The 20,514-nt window shown below is 40.6% G+C and overlaps 1 protein-coding gene across 1 annotated transcript in view; it reads left to right on the top strand.

Annotated features, from left to right (window-relative positions):
- plcb3 (phospholipase C, beta 3 (phosphatidylinositol-specific)) overlaps positions 1-20,514 on the top strand; it is a 107,294-nt gene that overhangs the window by 67,163 nt on the left and 19,617 nt on the right. The window contains exons 3-14 of the mRNA XM_062993283.1: positions 6,935-7,003; positions 8,265-8,417; positions 9,476-9,555; positions 11,213-11,266; positions 13,652-13,724; positions 14,530-14,630; positions 15,665-15,831; positions 15,928-16,074; positions 18,755-18,912; positions 19,009-19,091; positions 19,632-19,716; positions 19,999-20,146. Coding sequence (XP_062849353.1) covers positions 6,935-7,003; positions 8,265-8,417; positions 9,476-9,555; positions 11,213-11,266; positions 13,652-13,724; positions 14,530-14,630; positions 15,665-15,831; positions 15,928-16,074; positions 18,755-18,912; positions 19,009-19,091; positions 19,632-19,716; positions 19,999-20,146 — 1,318 coding nt within the window. The remainder of the gene's footprint in view (positions 1-6,934; positions 7,004-8,264; positions 8,418-9,475; positions 9,556-11,212; positions 11,267-13,651; positions 13,725-14,529; positions 14,631-15,664; positions 15,832-15,927; positions 16,075-18,754; positions 18,913-19,008; positions 19,092-19,631; positions 19,717-19,998; positions 20,147-20,514) is intronic.

Raw genomic sequence — 20,514 nt, forward strand, 5'->3', positions numbered from 1 at the left:
ACACTAAAAATAACACCGATATAATATAAAAACACTGAAATACAATTGAAAACAGTTAAAAATAAATAAAATGTACAATAAAACCTGCACTTTACTTCTTTATTGTTTCCTTATGCTTCTTAATGAAAGGAGAGAACAAATAAGAAGTAATAATTAAGAGAGGTTTAGTGTTTCTATGTCGTTCTTTTAATACATTAGGTACATTATTTCTTTAATGATAGGTGTTTTAGACTCTCTCGGAAAAGCTGATTCTTACAATTTCTCAGCACCCCGAGCTATAAAACAAGTTTAAAAGTGAAACAGGAGAAAAATCCAGATAAACACAGATACATGTGGAGCTTTCAGAGTAAAAAAAAACGGTTATTCCACACAAATGCAGATTTGTCTCATGTTTGCATGACGTTTTGCCACACCACTCAAGACTGTTGAGCAAAGCAGCAGCTGTGCACACGTTGAGTTTAAGGAAAATGTTAAGTTTAAGGGTACAAATTTCTCGACAAAGGACGTTGAGTTTCAAAGATTTTGAGTTTGCGGGTGTTGAGTTACAAGGTACTACTGTATTGGGATTTTGCTACCATCAAAGTGACACCTTTTCCAAGAAGTTCATGGTTATTTCAGCAAGACAATGCCAGGCCATGCACTTGCTACAACAGAGACAGTGTGTATGCGCTTGACCTGTCTCCTATTGAAAATGCATGATGCATCAGAAGAAAATCAGGGACCACCGAGTAGGGGTGGGTTTATAAAATCGATTTTTCGATTCGAATCGATCTTTATTTGAACGATCCGATATCGATTCATATAAATGCGAGATCGATTTTTTTAAATACGCCCCTTTTTACGGTGCACACGGAAATCTATTACTATGGTTACCCCCTTTAATTTCGCGTGACCAGCCACTGTTTTTTCATGCAACGAGATCTGACCTGCACATCAGTTTAGCATGGCAGAAGCTCAAGTTATGACCACTACACAACTTTTTGCACTGATTTTCGCTCGGCTCGGTGCTGGATTCGGGAGGAACTCGGTGTTCGCTCTGCGATCAAAACTCGGCTCTCAATCAATGTGAGAAACAGCGAGGGGAAACACAGGGGAGAGCTTGGAAACAGGTGGTACAGGGGGATAATATAGTTTCTATCAGAATACATCAGCACACGCGAGATCGTTCTCTACAAAACAAAATATTTATTAACCTCCAACTCACTATAGAACAAGCCATGCTGCTCGTGTTGCCAAATCCACTCAGATTAATTTATTTCATCAGTGCACAAACTTTGATCTCTCGCTACTTGTTGATGTGCATGTTTGGACGTGGTATCATTAAACCTTTCATCACTTCTCACATGTGTTTTCGTGACAAAACGTAGTTTTGGAGACCAGAGAAGCTCGCCTGTGATTCCCCCTGGTGATAGATGGTGTAGTGTAAAACCCTCCATCGCCGATCATTCGTGTAGTGTGAACTTGGCATAAGCTGTTCAACAGCCAGGTGTATGCTTACATTACATTTACAATGTTGTAGCGTGTCAGACATATAAAATAATAATAAAAAATGAATGTTACTGTTTTCTGTTTTGGATTAATTATTTATGTAAACAAAATACACAAATATTTTTAATAATAAATGTTCTTTGTACAATTATCACATTCGTTCTCTGAACATCTGTACATATTTAAACAAAACCTGTTAATGTAACTCAAATATGCCTAAATGTGTTGAATCGAAATTGAATCGAAAATCGAATCGGGACCTTGTGAATCGGAATCGAATCGATCCAGGAAATTAGTGGCGATACCCAGCCCTACCACCGAGCAGCTGAAGTCTCAAAAAATCCACTTACAAAACTACAAGGGCGGCACAGTGGCTAAGTGGGTAGCACTGTCGCCTCACAGCAAGAAGGTCCTGGGTTCGATCCCTAGGTGGGGCGGTTCTGGCCCTTTCTTTGCAGAGTTTGCATGTTCACCCCGTGTCTGTGTGGGTTTCCTCCGGGTGCTCCGGTTTCCTCGCACAGTCCAAAGACATGCAGTCAGGTGAATTGTAGATACAAAATTGTCCATGACTGTTTGATATAACCTTGTGAACTGATGAATCTTGTGTAATGAGTAACTACCGCACCTGTCATGAATGTAACCAAAGTGTAAAAACAAAACTACAACAATTAATATAACCAGTTTCCAAACCATTAAAATGCAGGTGATAGAACACCATGATAAACATGCTTCTGTCCAAACTTTTTTGAGTGTGTTGCAAGCATCAAATTTACAAAATGTAACTATGTTGGTCAGTAAAACACAAAGTGTTTTCTACTTTTATCAGTTAAATACAAAATCAAGAGAATTAACAAATCACAGGTTTTGCTTTTTATTGTGTTTTCTGGAAACTGTATTTAAACATGATAAAATAATTTGTAAGCACTTAAACTCAGAAACTGTGCATCTTTCATACAAAGAACTTGAATAACAGTGAGGATTTAAACCTCGCCTTTGGTCACTGTGTAGGGTTTGCCCTGTTTTTCCTGTGCCCTTGTGGTTTTCCTCTGGCTGCTCAGGTTTTCATTTCCCAGAAATATGCAGAAGCAGAAGTGGGCACTTTAAATTTCTCTTAGGTGTGAGGAAGTGAATAACACCCCGTCCAGGACTTACTTCATTATTGTAGCTAGCAATTCAGGTTTTATTTATTTATTATGTATTAGGATTTTAACGTTATGTTTTTTACACTTTGGTTACATTCAGGACAGGACAGGACAAGACTGACATTGACATTTGACATTTTTGGCAGTTTTGGCAGACACTTTTATCCAAGCATATTACAGTACTGTGACAGTATATTGTCTAAGCAATTGAGGGTTAAGGGCCTTGCTCAAGGGCCCAACAGTGGCAACCTGGCAGTAGTGGGGCTTAAACCAGCAACCTTTTGTTTACTAGTCGAGTACCTTAACCGCTAGACTACAACTGCCCTAATGACTGGTTACCCAAGATTCATCAGTTCAAGTTTTATGTCAAACACAGTCATGGACAATTTAGTATCTCCAGTTCACATCACTTGCACGTCTTTGGATTGTGGGAGCAAAACTGAGCTCTCGGAGGAAACCCACCCAGACACAAGGAGAACATGCAAACTCCACACAGAAAGGACCCGGACCGCCCCACCTGGGAATCGAACCCAGGACTTTTCATTTACATTTACATTTTCGGCATTTAGTGGACGCTTTTATCCGAATTGAATAATCCAATAGTCTAATTTAATCCAATCTAAGCAATTGAAGGTTAAGGGCCTTGCTCAAGGGCCCAACAGTGGCAACCTGGCAGTGGTGGGGCTTTAATCAGCAACCTTTTGTTTACTAGTCCAGTACATTAACCGCTAGACTACAACTGCCCTAATTACTGGTTACCCAAGATTCATCAGTTCAAGTTTAATGTCAAACATGGACAATTTAGTATCTCCAGTTTACCTCACTTGCATGTCTTTGAACCCTGGGAGGAAACTGGAGCTCCCAGAGGAAACCCATGCTGACACAGGGAGAACATGCAAACTCCACACAGAAAGGACCCGGACCGCCCCACCTGGGAATCGAACCCAGGACCTTACATTTACATTTTTGACATTTAGTAGACACTTTTATCCAAAGTGACTTACAGTACAGTACAGCAATTGAGGGTTAAGGACCTTGCTCAAGGGCTCAACATTGGCAACCTGGCAGTGGTGGGGCTTGAACCAGCAACCTTCTGATTACCAGTCCAGTATTTTAACCACTAAGCTACAACTGCCTAGGACCTTCTTGCTGTGAGGTGACAGTGCTACCCACCCTATTTCAGGTTTTTAGGTGGTCATCCATAATTCCAAGTTTCAAATTGCAAAGAAACAAATGTCAGTGAATGCTTGCTAATAGAACAGGAAGAGTGTGTGTGTGTCACTTAATGTCTCTCTGCGCCTGCTGTGTTTGGAACGCTTCCCCAGCTGAAAACTAGTCACCTTTGACCCATCACACACACTCGAGGGAACGAGAACATTCAAGTCAACAACTTGATCATTACAAAGAATGTAAATCATGAAGAGGAAACAGGACAGAAAAGAAGGACAGCATGTGAAAGAGACAATAGAAAAAGAGGACAGAAGAAAGCCTGGACAGTGAAAGAGAACGCACCAAAGCACTGAAAGATAAAACGATCAGAGAGAAAGGATCGACGGAGAGACATAAAAGCAGCGCTAGATAAAAGACGAGGACTGAGGGCTGTAAACCTAAGAGCAGAGAGTGTATTTACAGTCCTGTTCTTCTTTCTTTACCTGTGCACTTTTATGACTGTACCCGCTCTAGTTCACTTTTACCACCGCCCTTTACTATGCCCTCATGCACCCTTCTCATGTGCCTTCATTCAGTTAGCCAATGGAAACCTAAACATGAGCTTATTGCACCTTAATTCCAAAAACCGTACACAGCGTCTGTACCCAACTTTGTGGCAATAGCAGCTTCCACTCTTCTGGGAATGTTTTTCACAAGGTTTTGGCACGTGTCTGTGGGAATTTGATTCCTTTTAGTCAAACCGTTCGGCTGGGCACCCTCTACATTTACATTTCAGCGTTCAGCAGACACCTTTGTCCAAAGCGACTTACAGTACCGTGACAGTATACAGTCTGAGCAATTGAGGGTTAATGAGCTTGCTCAAGGGCCCAACAGCAGCAACCTAGCAGTGGTGGGGCTTGTACCAGTGACCTTCTGATTACTAGTCCATTATCTTACCCACTAGGCCACAACATGCAGACTCAATTGGCTAATGCCTGAAGCAGACAAAAATTGGCCTCCAGTCTGCTGGATGGGAAAGACCGAATTATCAATGCTGTGTAAGGACCTTGGTGTCCCAGGGCGCCTGTACAGAAAAGGGAGGAACGCAGATATCAGGGTGTGGCTCTCCATACGCGAAGTCGACCCTATGTGCAAATTCACCGAAGTATAGAAGAATAAGAATATACACCCTCCTTGGATGCCATCGGGGTCCCCAGCAGTGAATTGGCTATGCTAAATTGGGGGGGGGGGTTCTCTCACATTTAACAGATTCCAGACGTACATTCTATATGTGATGTGATTAAATTAACCAGCATGATGGCGACTGACCTCATCAATATTCATTATACACAATATAGACTAAAGTACTGGGACATCCCTTCTGATTATTGAATTCATGTGTTTCATATGTGGTCCATAAAGACATGAAGAAACTCCAGTGGCCTGTACAGAGCTCTGACATCTGCACCACTGTACAGCTTTAGAATAAATTGGAACATCGATCGAGGCTTTCTTGACCAACATCAGTGCCCAGCCATACAAATGCTCTTTTGACTGAATGGGCACAGTTTCCATAGACATACTTCAAAGTCTTGTAAAAAGCCTTCTTAGAAGAGTGGCTGTTGTTATAGCTGAATAGATCACACAGAGGTCACTCTAGTTTAATAGTGTTTGTTTTTAAAACGAGATGTTCGACAAGCTCATGGTCAGATGTCCAAATACTTCTGGCCATATAGGGTATAATCATGCAATATTCTATATAGTAATTTAGATTTCATAAGTACTTTTTAGGCTATAATATTAATAAATTTAAGTGTTTTATTTCTGTTTTATCTTTTGTATTGTTTTGATGCTTTGATGTTCTCAATTCTTTTCTTTGAACACCATTAATTAGGTTTTTTTGAAAAAATAAATGAAAGGGTTTTATTACTTGTTTTTCTTGGTATTTGTTGTTCTGTGCTGTTTGGTTACAGTTTTGCTGTTGGTTTATTTACTATTCTACTTTTCTTTTTCATCATCTTTAGCTTTTGACAAATAAGCTAGTTTGCACATTTGCACATGTCCATATAGAAGCACTTTGTTGTTCTACAATTACTGAATGTAGTCCATCTGTTTCTCTGCATGCGCTGTTATCCCCCTTTCATGCTGTTCTTCAATGGTCAGGACCCCCACAGGACCACTACAGAGTAAAGTATTATTTGGGTGATGAATCATTCTCAGCACTGCAGTGACACTGACATGGTGGTGGTGTGTTAGTGTGTGTTGTGCTGGTATGAGTGGATAAGACACAGAAATGCTGCTGGAGTTTTTAAGCACCTCACTGTCACTGCTGGACTGAGAATAGTCCACCAACCAAAAATATCCAGCCAACAGCGGCCCGTGGGCAGCGTCATATGACCACTGATGAAGGTCTAGAAGATGACCAACTCAAACAGCAGCAATAGATGAGCGATCGTCTCTGACTTTACATCTACAAGGTGGACCAACTAGGTAGGAGTGTCTAATAGAGTGGACAGTGAGTGGACACGGGATTTAAAAACTCCAGCAGCGCTGCTGTGTCTGATCCACTCATACCGGCACAACACACACTAACACACCACCACCATGTCAGTGTCACTGCAGTGCTGAGAATAATCCACCACCCAAATAATATTTGCTCTGTGGTGGTCCTGTGGGGGTCCTGACCATTGAAGAACAGGGTGAAAGCAGGCTAACAAAGTATGCAGAGAAACAGATGGACTACAGTCAATAATTATAGAACTACAAAGTTCTTCTATATGGTAAGTGGAGCTGATAAAATGGACAGTGAGTGTAGAAACGTGACTGATCAGTGGATGTATTTGTTACTTTACAGCTCTCTCACTATCTGTAGATCTTTCTCACACATTTTCTCTTATTTCTTAAAGAATGTGTTTTAAATGATAGAACGATATCTTATCTAGTGCGAAATTGTGCTAAGCGTATTTAAGCAATGATTAATTATCCACCACTTGATGTCCTTAGTGGCTTGTGGGATAGCATTTTACTGCCAAAAACTTGAAGGATGTCCTGAAAGGATGTTTATTGCTTATTTCTTGTGAGTGACATTCAATTTTTTGTATAATTTGAAGATGCAGATGTTTATAAGTACACATTCTATTTTTTACTGTCCCCAGGAGTTTGAGATCGTGGACATCAGCCACATCAGGGACACAAGAACAGGGAAATATGCCAAGATACCAAAGGTACTGTATGTGCGTGTGTGTGTGTGTGTGTGTGTGTGTGTGTGTGTGTGTGTGTGTTTTGTGTTTTCTTCCTGTGTGTTTCGTTCACTGTTAAAAGGCTTAAATGTGAATAATTAAGAAACAAATACATTTATTCAGCAGTAGTTCAATGCCACATATACACTGACCAGACATAACATTATGCCCACTGACAGATAAAGTGAACAACACTGATTATCTCTTCATCACGGCACTTGTTAGTGGGTGGGATATATTAGGCAGTAAGTGAACATTTCATCCTCAGAGTTGATGTATTAGAAGCAGGAAAAATGGGCAAGCGTAAGGATTTGTGCAAGTTTGACAAGGGCCAAATTGTGATGGCTAGACGACTGGGTCAGAGCATCTCCAAAACTGCAGCTCTGGTGGGGTGTTCCCAGTCTGCAGTGGTAAGTATCTATTAAAAATCGTCCAAGGAAGGAACAGTGGTAAACCGGCAACAGGGTCATGGGCGGCCAAGGCTCATTGATGGGGGAGCGAAGGCTGGCCTGTGTGGTCCGATCCAACAGACGAGCTACTGTAGCTCAGATTGCTGAAGAAGTTAATGCTGGTTCTGATGGAAAGGTGTCAGGATACACAGTGCATCACAGTTTGTTGCATATGGGGCAGCAAAAGGGGGACCAACACAATATTAGTCAAGTGGTCATAATGTTATGCCTGATTGGTGTACATTTTCATATGGCATCACGTGTTTAGTCAACCACAGTGTTTTGCCACTCCAACACCAGAGAGAGTTTTAGCTCCTAAACTTTGGTGGGCTTACCAGCCTGGCCAGGTGCTCAGCAGACTAGCTGTGTCTGAGGGATGACAGGTCGGAGAGGGTTTCTCCTCATTGCCGCTGTAACAGCGACCCCTGCTGTTTGCTTGATGTTCTGGCATTAGTAATGGAGGAACACATAGAAGATAACGAGACTTCATAAGCTGTAAGGCAGTTTAAAGAAGCAGTTTGTGGCTTTACGTTTTTTGCAGGAGGACTGGTTCTAGCCTGCCACCCTCTTTGGTTAGCATGGCAGTGGTTCAGGCAGCAGAGGTAAATGAATATGACTAATTTGGCTGAACAGTGGGTTCTTAAGCCACTGTGTCCCAACTGATGAGCCACAGCTGCCCACACCAAAGCCTCCTGCTGCTGTCTGAGTTTATTATTATGAAAAGTCTTCTTTTACATTTTTTTTCAGTTATGGACGTGAATCTGACTGTGTGTGTGTGTGTGTGTGTGTGTGTGTAGGACACTCGTATACGTGAAGTGTTGGGCTATGGAAAGGGTGACCCCAACCCTGACCCCAACGTGGAAAGTAAGATGTTCACGGTTGTCTACGGCAACGACCTGGTCAACATCAACTTCCTCAATTTCCAGATTGTTCAGGAGGACTCTGCCAAGGTATGTACAGCAACCAGCCACCCTATACCTACTCTCAGTATTTTACAACCTTCTCACACTGCCCAAATGCTGCTGTATGAATTGTATTGTAATCATGATCATTACTTTTTGCTTCATCAGTGAAACTTAATTAATTGCAACACATTTTTATTAAATTGGCTATTATAGTCATCTCATCTAGCTTTTTTCTAAATACATTCCAATGCTCCTCCCCCCTTCCCCTAAATCTGGACTCTAGGTTAGCAACTCTGGGTTAGGGTGCATTTGCATGAGATGACACCTCGTAGAGCACCACAACATGAATCTGCATTTGTATAAAATAACATACATCTGCGTTTAGCTGTGTGTTGCTCACTGTTTCACTTTTAAACTTGTGTTACAGCTCGGGCTGCTGAGAAATTGTGAGAATCAGCTTTTCCGAGAGAGTCTAAAACTCTTATTATGAAAAGAAAGCTTAACGGGAATTAATTTACTAAAAGAACAACATATGAACACTTAACCTCTCTTAATTATTACTGCTCATAAGTTCTCCCCACTAATTGAATTCCTCGGTCATTGTTCAGTACAGTAAGTCACGTTAAGCATTGTTCACGTTAAGTAAACCAGAGCTCGCTGGAACCAGAGCTGGGATCTCGAATACATCGTATCGAATCTTAGCTCTGCCTGCCGGCTGGACTGAGCAGCCACATGAACAACGATTAGCCTGTTGTTTAGATAGGGGTGGGATATTAAAAAAGCCGGATAGGGACTCTCTCATAACTAATGCAATTATGAAAAAGGGGAGAAAATGCATAAAAATATTTTTAAAAAGTGTTGTTTGTACTGCCTGAGTTGCTTTTACTTTGTCATATCAAACAGTTTGTCTTATTGGTCAGCAGCAAGCCAAAAAATATGAAACAAAGGAACAGCCGGTGCAAAAGCAGTTTTGCCACTTCTCGTTTTGCCCCCTTAGTTATACTCCTAAAAAGTGACATTAATGGAGTTCCATCATTATTTCTTTTACTCATTCATGATTTCTTTAACTCTGCATTTGTGTGTGTGTGTGATTGTTTTTTCAGGTGTGGACCGAAGAGCTGTTTAAACTTGCTACAAACATACTGTCTCAAAATGCCTCACGCAACACCTTCTTAGTCAAAGCGTAAGTAATGCATTTGTGTGTGTGTGTGTGTGTGTGTGTGTGTGTTGACTTGAAGCACTAAATGTAGACTGCATATGTATGCAAGCACTTTTGTGCAACCCTTTTATAAGAACTTTAATTATACACTGTTTAGCTCACAGCGCTTTACACGCCACTGTACTCCTACTCTGGACTGATCAAGGTCACAGTAAAAGAGTTACAGACCACTGAACCTGAGCATTAAAAAGATTTGGACTCTGGTTTGGACTCTATATTTTAGAAATGTTCCTGTACAGTTCATGTTTGTTAAAAGGCGTTTTATTGTTAGTAATGTTTCTGAATAGTTATGACTATTATGCTTAATTACATCTCAAAAAACAGCCAGGTTAGCTAATGCAAGCTGGGTTTGCATTTACTAATATTACTAAATATCTATTAATGTAGAGTACTCAGAAACATGTCTGGTTATGACTCTAGATAACTAGCAATGTAGCATAATAAGTCAAATATTTCTCAAACATTTAAGGTTGAAGCTTTTATTATTAGCAAAAAATATATATTTGTTAATATGCTTTAAAATCATAATAGAAATCAGTTTGGCTGGATAATGTAATGCAAGCCATCAGGCCTGTTTCATTAGCAAAAAATAATGTTTGATTAATAGAAAAATTACTTGTTTAATGTCAGTAATATTAATACATTTGGAATATCTGTCTATGCTTTAAAATCCTCTCCAAAGTAAAAATGTTTGCTAGTAAGTAGGGCTGGGTGGTATATCGCAAATAATGATATATTCTATATTACTTTTTACACAATATTGAAAATGACCATATTCATTATATCGACTATGCCTAGGATACAAGTTACCATTTGAGAACGTTCATTAAGCTCATTCAGGTCTACCTCATTAATAGCTAAAAAGTCAGGCAACTATGGAGAAAAATGAAGTGGCGAAGATTTAATACAAAAATAATACCCGTGCATGGTACAGTTGTCTGGTTCGGCTTCCGAGTTTTGTGTAAATATCCTGGAAATATTCTGGAAACATGAAGGAAAAGCAGATTTTATCCCCAATGGAACGACACACGGTGTATTTTTCGTTTCAATTTGAAGAAGAGAAGCTCAGGTAAGTAGCGGTTATGATTTTATGCTACGGTGTGGTTGATCCGAGTCGCGGTGCTGCTGTTTTCATTTTGCAATGATAGTAAATCGATCAAATATTAAACTTCTTCGGGATTTTTTTGATGCTCATTTATGTGAAGTAAAACGGACAACATAAATGTGATTGTGAGATTCTGCTGGTTTGTTTGATATAAATTTTGTCAATATGAATAAACATTGTAATTAGTCAGAATTTATCAGAAGACAATTTAAGCTTTCATATGGTACCATATTTACCAGCAAGGGATATGTTGACTTACAGATATTAATTATTTTTATTATTAGTACTTTTTGTTAAGTTACATTATATCATATCGTATCGTATATCGCCACTTCTCAAAAGCATATAGAGATATGAGTTTTTTTGTCATATCACCCAGCCCTGCTAGTTAGCTAGCCTAAGCAGTGAAGATTAACTTAAATCTAAGTTATGTGGCACCCACACTATCTGAGTGCCATACATATTTAAAATTCTGTACAGTCTGCATTATTTTCTATTTTTGAATCTCTCTCACAGGTACACCAAGTTAAGACTGCAAGCGAATCAAGACAGTAAAATTTCAGTTAAGAAGTGAGTACAGTACACACCCTCAGCATTTGTCTTTAGTCTCTTTAGACAGTGAGCTTCTGTGGTGTTAGAGGATAATTTAACTGAATGTTGGCTTGTTTTAATTAATGGATTGGGGTGGCTCGGTGGGTAGCACTGTCGCCTCACAGCAAGAAGGTCCTGGGTTCGATTCCTAGGTGGGACGGTCCATGTTCTCCCAGTGTTTGTGTGGGTTTCCTCCGGGAGCTCCGGTTTCCTCCGGGAGCTCCGGTTTCCTCCCATAGTCCAAAGACATGCAAGTGAGGTGAATTGGAGATACAAAATTGTCCATGACTGTGTTTGACATTAAATTTGTAAACTGATGAAACTTGTGTAACAAGTAACTACTCGTCCTGTCATGAATGTTACCAAAGTGTAAAACATGATGTTAAAGTCCTAATAAATGAATAAATAAATAAATTAGAGAATTAATTAGTGCTGAGCCATATTACATTGTTGTTAACACTGTATTCTGCACACACTGTAAAGCATGAGGATAAAATTGCAGAAGCAGTGAATAAGGAACCCCTTGGTTCGATCTCCCTCAGACATAGCCAATCATGTCTGTGTTTGCTCCCGACCAGCCAGTAGCAGAGCTGAGATTCGAACTTGAGAGTTTGGGATCCTGGTGTAAGTTTTACATGAGATTGGCATCAGCTCTTCACTGACAGTACAGTTTTATATATGGTGACAGTACAGTTTTATATATGCAAATACATAAAACATTATGCAAATCTCTTTCCTGTCATGGTGACCAACCAGATGTTTCCACAAGGCCAAAATGTCAGGTATTCTAGCAATGGTCCTCATAAAAGGATGATCGATGTTGCACACATATAGTGATATAAAAAGTCTACACACCCCTGTTACAATGCCAGGAACCAAGCTAAATCATAAAGTTTTTCTACCTTTGATGTGGTTTTGATATACCTATAATCTGTATAATTAAAAACAAAACAAACTGAAATCATTCAGGCGGGAAATAAAAATAAAAAACTATAATAATGCACATCCTTAAACTAATAAGGGACAGTGCTAGCCTAGTGTGTAGAGCTTTGGCTATCAACTGAAAGGTTGAGAGTTCGAATCCCAGCTCTGCCATGCAACCACTGTTGGGCCCTTGAGCAAGGCCCTTAACCCTCTCTGCACTCTTAACCCCAACTTCCAAACAAACTGGGATATGCATAGAAAGAATTTTGTTGTACTGTACACCTGTATATGTATATATGACAACTAAAGGCATTCTCTTCTATAATACTTCTGATTTGATGAGAGCATTCAGTCATTTTGGGTAGGAGTCTATCAGCATGGCACATTGACTTGGCAATCTTTGTCCACTCTTCCTTGCAAAACCGCCAACTCTGTCAGATTGCGAAGGCATCTCCTGTGCACAGCCCTCATCAGGTCTCTCAGATTTTTAATCAGATTTAGGTCTGGACACAACTTTGATCTTCTGGTGAAGCCATTCTTTTGTTTATATAGAGTATGCTTTGGGTCATTGTTGTGCTGAAAGGTGAAATTCCTCTTAATCGTCAACTTTTTAGCAAAAGCCTAAAGGTTTTGTGCCAAAATAGACTGATACTTGGAACTGTTCATAATTCCCTTAATCGCACAGTCCACAAACATGCAAGTGAGGTGAATTGAAAAAACTGATGAATCCTGTGTAACCAGTAACTACCTGTCCTGTCATGAATGTAACCAAAGTGTGTAACACATGACGTTAAAATGAAAATAAATAAATAATTCACGTCACCTTGACTAAAGCCCCGGGTCCAGCTGAAGAAAAACGGCCCCAAAGCATAATGCTGCCACCACCATGCTTCACTGTGGGTGTGGTGATCTATGATGCGCAATGTTGTTTTTGCACCAAAAATACCTTTTGCAATTATGGCCAAACATGGGATTGAATTTGATTGGTACATTCTGAACACGGGCACATCCCCAATTAGAAGAAAGTGTCCATATTTATGCAACCACATGTTTTTGTTTTTCCCTCTTAAACGATTTCAGTTTGTTTTTTAAAGGAATTGCACAGATTATAGGTCACATAAAAGATGGAAATAAATCTTAAAAGGTTTATCTTTGTCAGATTTTTGTTACATCACAAAAACCTGGCATTTTAACAGGGGTGTGTAGAATTTTTATATCCACTGTACACACTGCGTAAAGCTGATTTTCCTTCATCTATATACTTTTGTTTTCAGTTCTGCTCAATGAAACCTAATGTGATGTAACAGTAAAACAGTAAAATTTATGCAAAAACTGATGATGCTGTTAATGCCATTTATTGTATTTACATTTTCCTCTCTCTCTCTCTCTCTCTCTCTCTCTCTCTCTCTCTCTCTCTCTCTCTCTCTCTCTCTCTCTCAGTATTCTGAAGATGTTTTCTGACAAGAGACGAGTGGAGACCTCGCTGGAGAAATGTGGCCTAATAGCTAACAGGGTATTGAGTCATTATTTATTTATCCTTTAATCAATGCTCAGGTGGCATGGTGGCTCATGGGTAGCACTGTCGCCTCACAGCAAGAAGGTCCTGGGTTAAATTTTTATGTGGAGTGGTCTGGGTTCTTTCTATGTGGAGTTTGCATGTTCTCCCCATGTCTGTGTGGGTTTCCTCTGGTTTACCTCACACAGTCCAAAGACATGCAGTCAGGTTAATTGGAGTTACTAAAAGTCCCCCTAGGTACGGTAGCCTGTCTGGGGTGTTTCCTGTCTTTTGCAACACTAAAAAGCGGTAGTAAAACAGACAATGAATGACTGAATGAATAAGTGCTCACATTTACTTTTGATTTCATTTTCTTAATACAAAGCAGAATACACAATGTCTACTGTCATCTAAAACCAATGCAATAAACACATCCCAGTCCTGTACTAGTAAAGCAGACTAGTTGTGACGGAAAGCTTTTTTGCTGCAGCGTACTGCCCTCAGCTGGTGGAAATGAACCAGTGTTTGCATGACTAAAATGTTCAATCTGGTTTGTAAGTTGACACACAGGAAGATGTTTTAATTAGAGGGTTCAAACGATGTGGACACACACGCATGGACTTAAGCAACCCAACAACCCAAATAAACAGTAACAATAACTTGGCATGTTAGAGTTCTGCTATGTTGCGAATAACACTTCTACTATCTCCCATCTTATGGGCAGCGATAAGCCCATAAGGTGGAAAAATCATTCAAATGCTATGACAAGACTGCCATGCAAACATGTGCTTAAATAGGCTTTGCGTTTCCGTGTCTATCTTAGGCAGATGGAATCAGGCTGGAGGAGTTCACTTGGGACAAATTTCAAAGCTTCATGAACAACCTGTGTCTGAGACCGGAGATTGACCGCATCATCATGGAGACGTGAGTGTTGGATGAAAATACACTGTTTAATAAACATGATTTCTGTTTGTAAAGTAGAAATACTAACAAAGTACACTATGTGGCCAAAGGCATGTGGACACTGACCTTGAGCTTGCTGGACATATGATTCTAAAGCCATGGGCATTACTACAGAGTTGATTGTCCCTTTCGCAGCTGTGGGGATTTGTGCTTATTAATTTAAAAGAACATTTATCAGATTAAGCACTAATGTTGGTTGTAAAAGGTGCTAAGGTAGCGCTGCACCACTGTGGGGTGTTCTAACTCACGAGCCACCGACCTGGCCAGGCATCCAAGCAAAACACAAGTGGCCATGTTTGAGGGAGAGAAGGTCGGACAGGGTCTCTTCCAGCTGCTGCTGCGATATGTGGTATGCAATCTCTGGAACTGTTTTGTGTGCCTGCACGAGTGTGAGGGGAGTCACACGGAGCCTAGCATGGCTCTCCATTTGTAATACGGCTCTGTGTGGTAACCCAACACTGGTAGGTGAAAAGAAGTGGCTGCAGATTGGACGCATGTCAGAGGGGGAATGTGGTGATCCAGCTTTCCTTGCTTAGATTGGAAGATTCACAATTTGGACTGGAAGTTACTAGAATGGGAGGTAAATAAGGTAAAATGTTGGATAAAAAGGGCTGGCTTGCAATCAACATTCCAATTCATCCCAAAATGTTTAGAATGGTTAAGGTCAGGGCTCTGTGCAGGCCACTGGAGTTCCTTCACAACTGCCTCAAAAACTTCAAACCATGTCTAAACCATGACCTTGTTCTGTGCACAGGGGCACAGTCATACTGAAACAGAATAAGGACTGTTCCCATACTGAGTCGAAAGCACACGATTTATTTTATATAAATGATTTTTTTATATACCAATTAGCAATGGGTGTGGCTGAAACATCTGAACTTAATAATTAGTAGACGTGTTCACATACTTGTGGCCATATGGTGTACATACAGCTGAGTGCGGCAGCAGGATTGCAACATTTCAGTGAAGTGAAAACCGCTTGTGTGTGCGCCTAGTGGATCGAAAGGGAAGCCCTTCCTGTCTCTGGACCAGATGATGGATTTTATCAATCGCAAGCAACGGGACTCGCGACTAAATGAGGTGCTCTACCCACCCCTCAAACGAGAGCAGGTACGACAGCTCATGGAAAACTATGAGACCAACGCTAGGCAGCTCGAGAGAGGTAAGCACACACACACTCACACACACAGAGAGATTGATTAGGACAGTGATGAATTTGTATGGTAGAATGATGTGGGTGTTTTCTTTTTCTGTGTAGATCAGATCTCTCTCATGAGTTTCAGTAAATATCTGGGGGGAGAGGAAAACGCTGTGGTTCCCTCTGAAAGGTTTGACATCATAGATGACATGAACCAACCGCTGTCTCATTATTTTATCAACTCTTCACACAACACCTACCTCACAGGTAAACTCACTTTATATTCAAATATACATATACATATACACACAGGGTCTGTCGAAAACCTAGAGAGCCCTTTACATAGACAGCATATTACATCATCCTAGATGCCTTAAAATGCTGCCTCCTAAGATGCTTTATTTTGAAGTGATAAACTGACTGAATAATGAAGGAGAAATCGATGCTCTCTTAGCGGTGAAGGCGATCCCCACGTTTTTGGTACACATAGGGAGATGTTAGCTGGCATGCCAGCAGGTTGTGCCACCTCAACCCATTGGTTTGAATGGCCTGAGGCTAACTGTGTTAGCTCAGTAAGCGAAAACTGCAGTGACGTAATTGCGTAGTGCGTTTAAATAACCTGCCTCATAAGTTTGATGTTTTATTAGAATCCTTTCTAATTAGGCAGCTGTCTAGGTAGGCAGTATGCAGCAAGGCAGCTCACTAGGTTTTCAGACAGACCCAGTGTTTTCCAGTAAGCTCTCCTCTTCTAGCACTGGCCAATCCAGATGTGCTTTCAGTCACATTACACTGCGCAATATCAGACTGCTTTAATTAACCAAGAACGTAATACACAATTCTTTAGGTTTTGAGTACTTCTACTTGGTCCTGGATCTTCTTGATTTGGCCACCACAAACACATCATGTCCAGATCTATGCACATACCTGTAAATGGCAACCAAGATCATGGACGTTATTGTGGAGTTGCCACATCCCCCCCTTTGCTGCTATTAGCCTTCACCTATCTAAAAATCTTTCTACTAGATGTCATAGTCTCAATTGCAGTGTGCTTTATACCCCTCTAACTGACACTTGGGCTGGTGATCTTAGATTTGCGATGAGCTTTGCAGTCATTCCATTTTAGAGTATTAGCACTTACAAATGATTGAAGCAGCTTTTGCGAAATTCAGTGAACTGACCTTTAGGAAAGGTGACATCCCGCTGCAGTGCCTTGTTAAATGTTGGCTTTAAAGACACACTTTAACATTTGTCTATGGAGATCGCATGTCTTAAAAGCATAGAATCGTTTGTCTCATGAATGTTTGGTCTTTAAATCACTCGTGTCTACTGGCCTCACTGGCTTCTCTCTTTTTTTATGCTCATTCTACATTGTCAAAATTATGTGGACATCCATTCTACTGAGTAAAAGCAAGTATACAGTCATGCAGTTAAAATTTACACGTCAAACACAGCCTTAGCATTTAGGCAGTCGGGTCATCAGGCGTAAACGTACGTTGCAGAGTCGACTGCCCAGACTGGTAATCAGTACCCACCCCCCAAAACGTTGCTCATCAGAGACTCCATCATTAAAGATTGAAGGAGCATCAACTTTCCATGCATAAGTGTTTGTGATGTTATTCCTAAGATCCCGCTGATTTTTGGTGATCGTCCTACAGCAGAGAAATTAATCATACAAGTCAGATCTAATGCTTACAAAAAGCTTTGCAATTTCCTGCAATTAAACAGAGAGAGAAGAGATTTTAGTTGTGGGTAGTGAGACACAAATGAAGGACATACTGGCTTATCTGGATTCTATGAATTTGGAGGCCAAACAGTGTGTAAAGAATCATCATTTTTGTCATTTTTGAGAGTGAGCTCAGTTTAAAATACTTCAGTATTATTTGTAAATGTGCATATTACCATTTTCTGAATATCTCAAAGGTTTGGGAGATTCTAACTCCCGCGATAGTGAGAAACTAGTGCATGCCTTCGTCTTTTCAGGACTTGATTATTGTAATGCTTTGTTGTCTGATTTTCCCAAACGATCTACTCAGAAACTTCAGGATGCTGCTGCTAGAGTCCTGACCCATACAAGAAAGTGGAATCATATTACACCAGAACTTTAATCACTCCATTACCTACCTGTTTCTTTTAGAAGGGATTTTAAGATTTTTATTGGTTTTTCAATGTCTTCATGGTCTTGATTATCCTGATCTTAATGGACTAATTACTAGACGCGTTCCAACCAGGGATCTTGGATCATCCGACAGCAATACGTTAGTGGTTCCAAAACACGCTTAAAGAGTGGCGTACCTGGATTTAGCCACCATGACTCAAAGCCATGAAATTCACTCCCCAAGGAGCTGAGAGCCACTCAGTTTTACGCACGTTTAAATCAGCATTCTCATGATGATGGTATCTTTTATTGTTTTATTTGAATTTAAACTAGTATTTACATATTACGTCGTAGTCATCTTTCTCCTACTTAGGTGGGCTGACCGTATAAAGATTATCTGTGAGAAAACAGGGTCTCCCAAGGTATTTTAGGAATGGGGTTAAATCCCCCATCGTAATTCACATATCTGTGACAGTACAGGGTCTTTCGAAGATAGTTTGGGGATGGGGTTAAATCCCCTATCATAACTTTAATACAGGTCATCTAAAACTATAGGGTTTTACAAGGGATACTTTAGTGTATGGGGCTAAATCCGCATAAAAACACAAATACAGGTAATGGAACAGGTTAAAGTCCTGATCTGATTAAAGCCCTGTTCTAAAATTTGGTGGGATGTATTTCTTACCTGGGGAATATAGAATACTGCATTTAGTGTGATTGTCTGGTGGTCGAATCTATGTCTTCTGTAAATAAAAGGTTGAAGTTTACAAGCTAGCTGCTGTAGTTTTTCTTCCACTACCTCGTACATGCAGGCGTATACGTTTTATTTGTTCTCTATTCCTCTGTGTGTAGTTGGGCAGTTAACAGGGTCATCTTCAGTGGAGATGTACAGGCAGGTTCTGCTCACCGGTTGCCGCTGTATTGAGCTGGACTGCTGGAAAGGTCGTCCACCTGATGAAGAGCCCATTATTACTCATGGATTCACCATGACGACAGAAATCCCCTTCAAGGTACATACACCTGCCTAATTCATTCTGTTTTTGCTTTCTTCATCTGCCTTCGTGCAGCTGGAAATTTCCCCCGTGCTTATTTCTGTCTGTCTGCAGGAGGTGATCGAGGCCATCGCTGAGAGTGCCTTCAAGACCTCTCCCTATCCCGTCATTCTCTCCTTTGAGAACCATGTCGACTCGTAAGTGTGCCCATCACTGTGTGTGTATGGGTGTGCCCATCACACTGGGCAGTTTTCAAATCTCTTTATTCTGCTATGACCTATTTAAGTCTGGACAGCAGGCCAAGACCGCCACACACGGTCACAACTAATTCCATCTAAGAGGCTGACTTATATTAGCCAGTTGGTTGGCTCGGTGGCTTGGTGGGTAGCGCTGTCACCTCACCGCAAAAAGGTCCTGGTTTAGATTCCCAGGTGGAGCGGTCTGTGTCCTTTCTGTGTAGAGTTTGCATGTTCCCTCTGTGTCTGTGTGGGTTTTCTCCAGGAGCTTCAGTTCCCTCCCACATTTTAAAGACATTCAAGTGAGATGAATTGGAGATATAAAATTGCCCATTACTGTGTGTTTGACACTACAAGACTTCAACTGATGAATCTTGTGTAACCAGTAACTCTTGAGACTGCTATATTACATATATTTTTGTAGACACATGAATCTCTGCTTTTCAAAAGCTTAAGCTCATACCATCTTTGACACACTCTATAATCTTATGTGTCCATCAGTGCAAAGCAGCAGGCGAAGATGGCAGAATACTGTCGCTCCATATTTGGTGATGCATTGCTCATCGATCCATTGGACAAATACCCAGTGAGTAAAAAGTGAAGGGTGGGACTTAAGTGCCTTGACATCTGTCTATATTTGCTGTAACATTTAGCATTTGCCTCAACAGGTCTGTCATTGCCTTGAGTTGTATCATACACTGAACTTAGTTTCCTGTTCTCTGCTTATCTATTCATAATGTTATACTGTTGGGTCATAGTGAAATATATCATCCAACAGCCAGTTTACTTAAAAAAATTGTAGCATTTGTAAAATTTTTTATTGTTTTACTTTTTGTAATAAAGTTAAATGTTATGTGATTTGCTGCAGCTGTTACCAGGGCAGCAGTTACCCAGCCCACAGGAGCTGTTGGGCAAAATTCTAATAAAGAACAAAAAGAAGCACCACCACAGCACGGCTTACGTTGGCAGCATCAGACGAAAAGAAGGCGCAGACGAGCAGGCCTCGTCTGTTAACGGTGAGCACTCTCACATAAGCATGTACCAATGTACACTTCCTGTAATGGCTTTATCCTGATCAGGGCTGCGGTTGGTTTAGCACCACTCACAAACACGGGAATCAAGGCAGACACACACACACACACCGTTGATAGGGTACTAATCAATTGCAGTACACTTCACACTCACCCAGTTATTCATTTACTACTAAATGAATGAAATCTACTTTCTGTCAGGTTCAGGGATGTGGTAGGAAACTGGTGTACCTAAAGAAAATCCATGTGGACACATTAAACTTTGACCAACAGAGAGGTCTGAACCCAAGTTTTTGGGATACTATAGCTACTGTACAGCTAAACAATATAAAACGGGATGTGTGGTCTCTACT

This window comes from Trichomycterus rosablanca, chromosome 4 (genome assembly GCF_030014385.1).
Source record: "Trichomycterus rosablanca isolate fTriRos1 chromosome 4, fTriRos1.hap1, whole genome shotgun sequence".
NCBI lineage: Eukaryota > Metazoa > Chordata > Actinopteri > Siluriformes > Trichomycteridae > Trichomycterus > Trichomycterus rosablanca.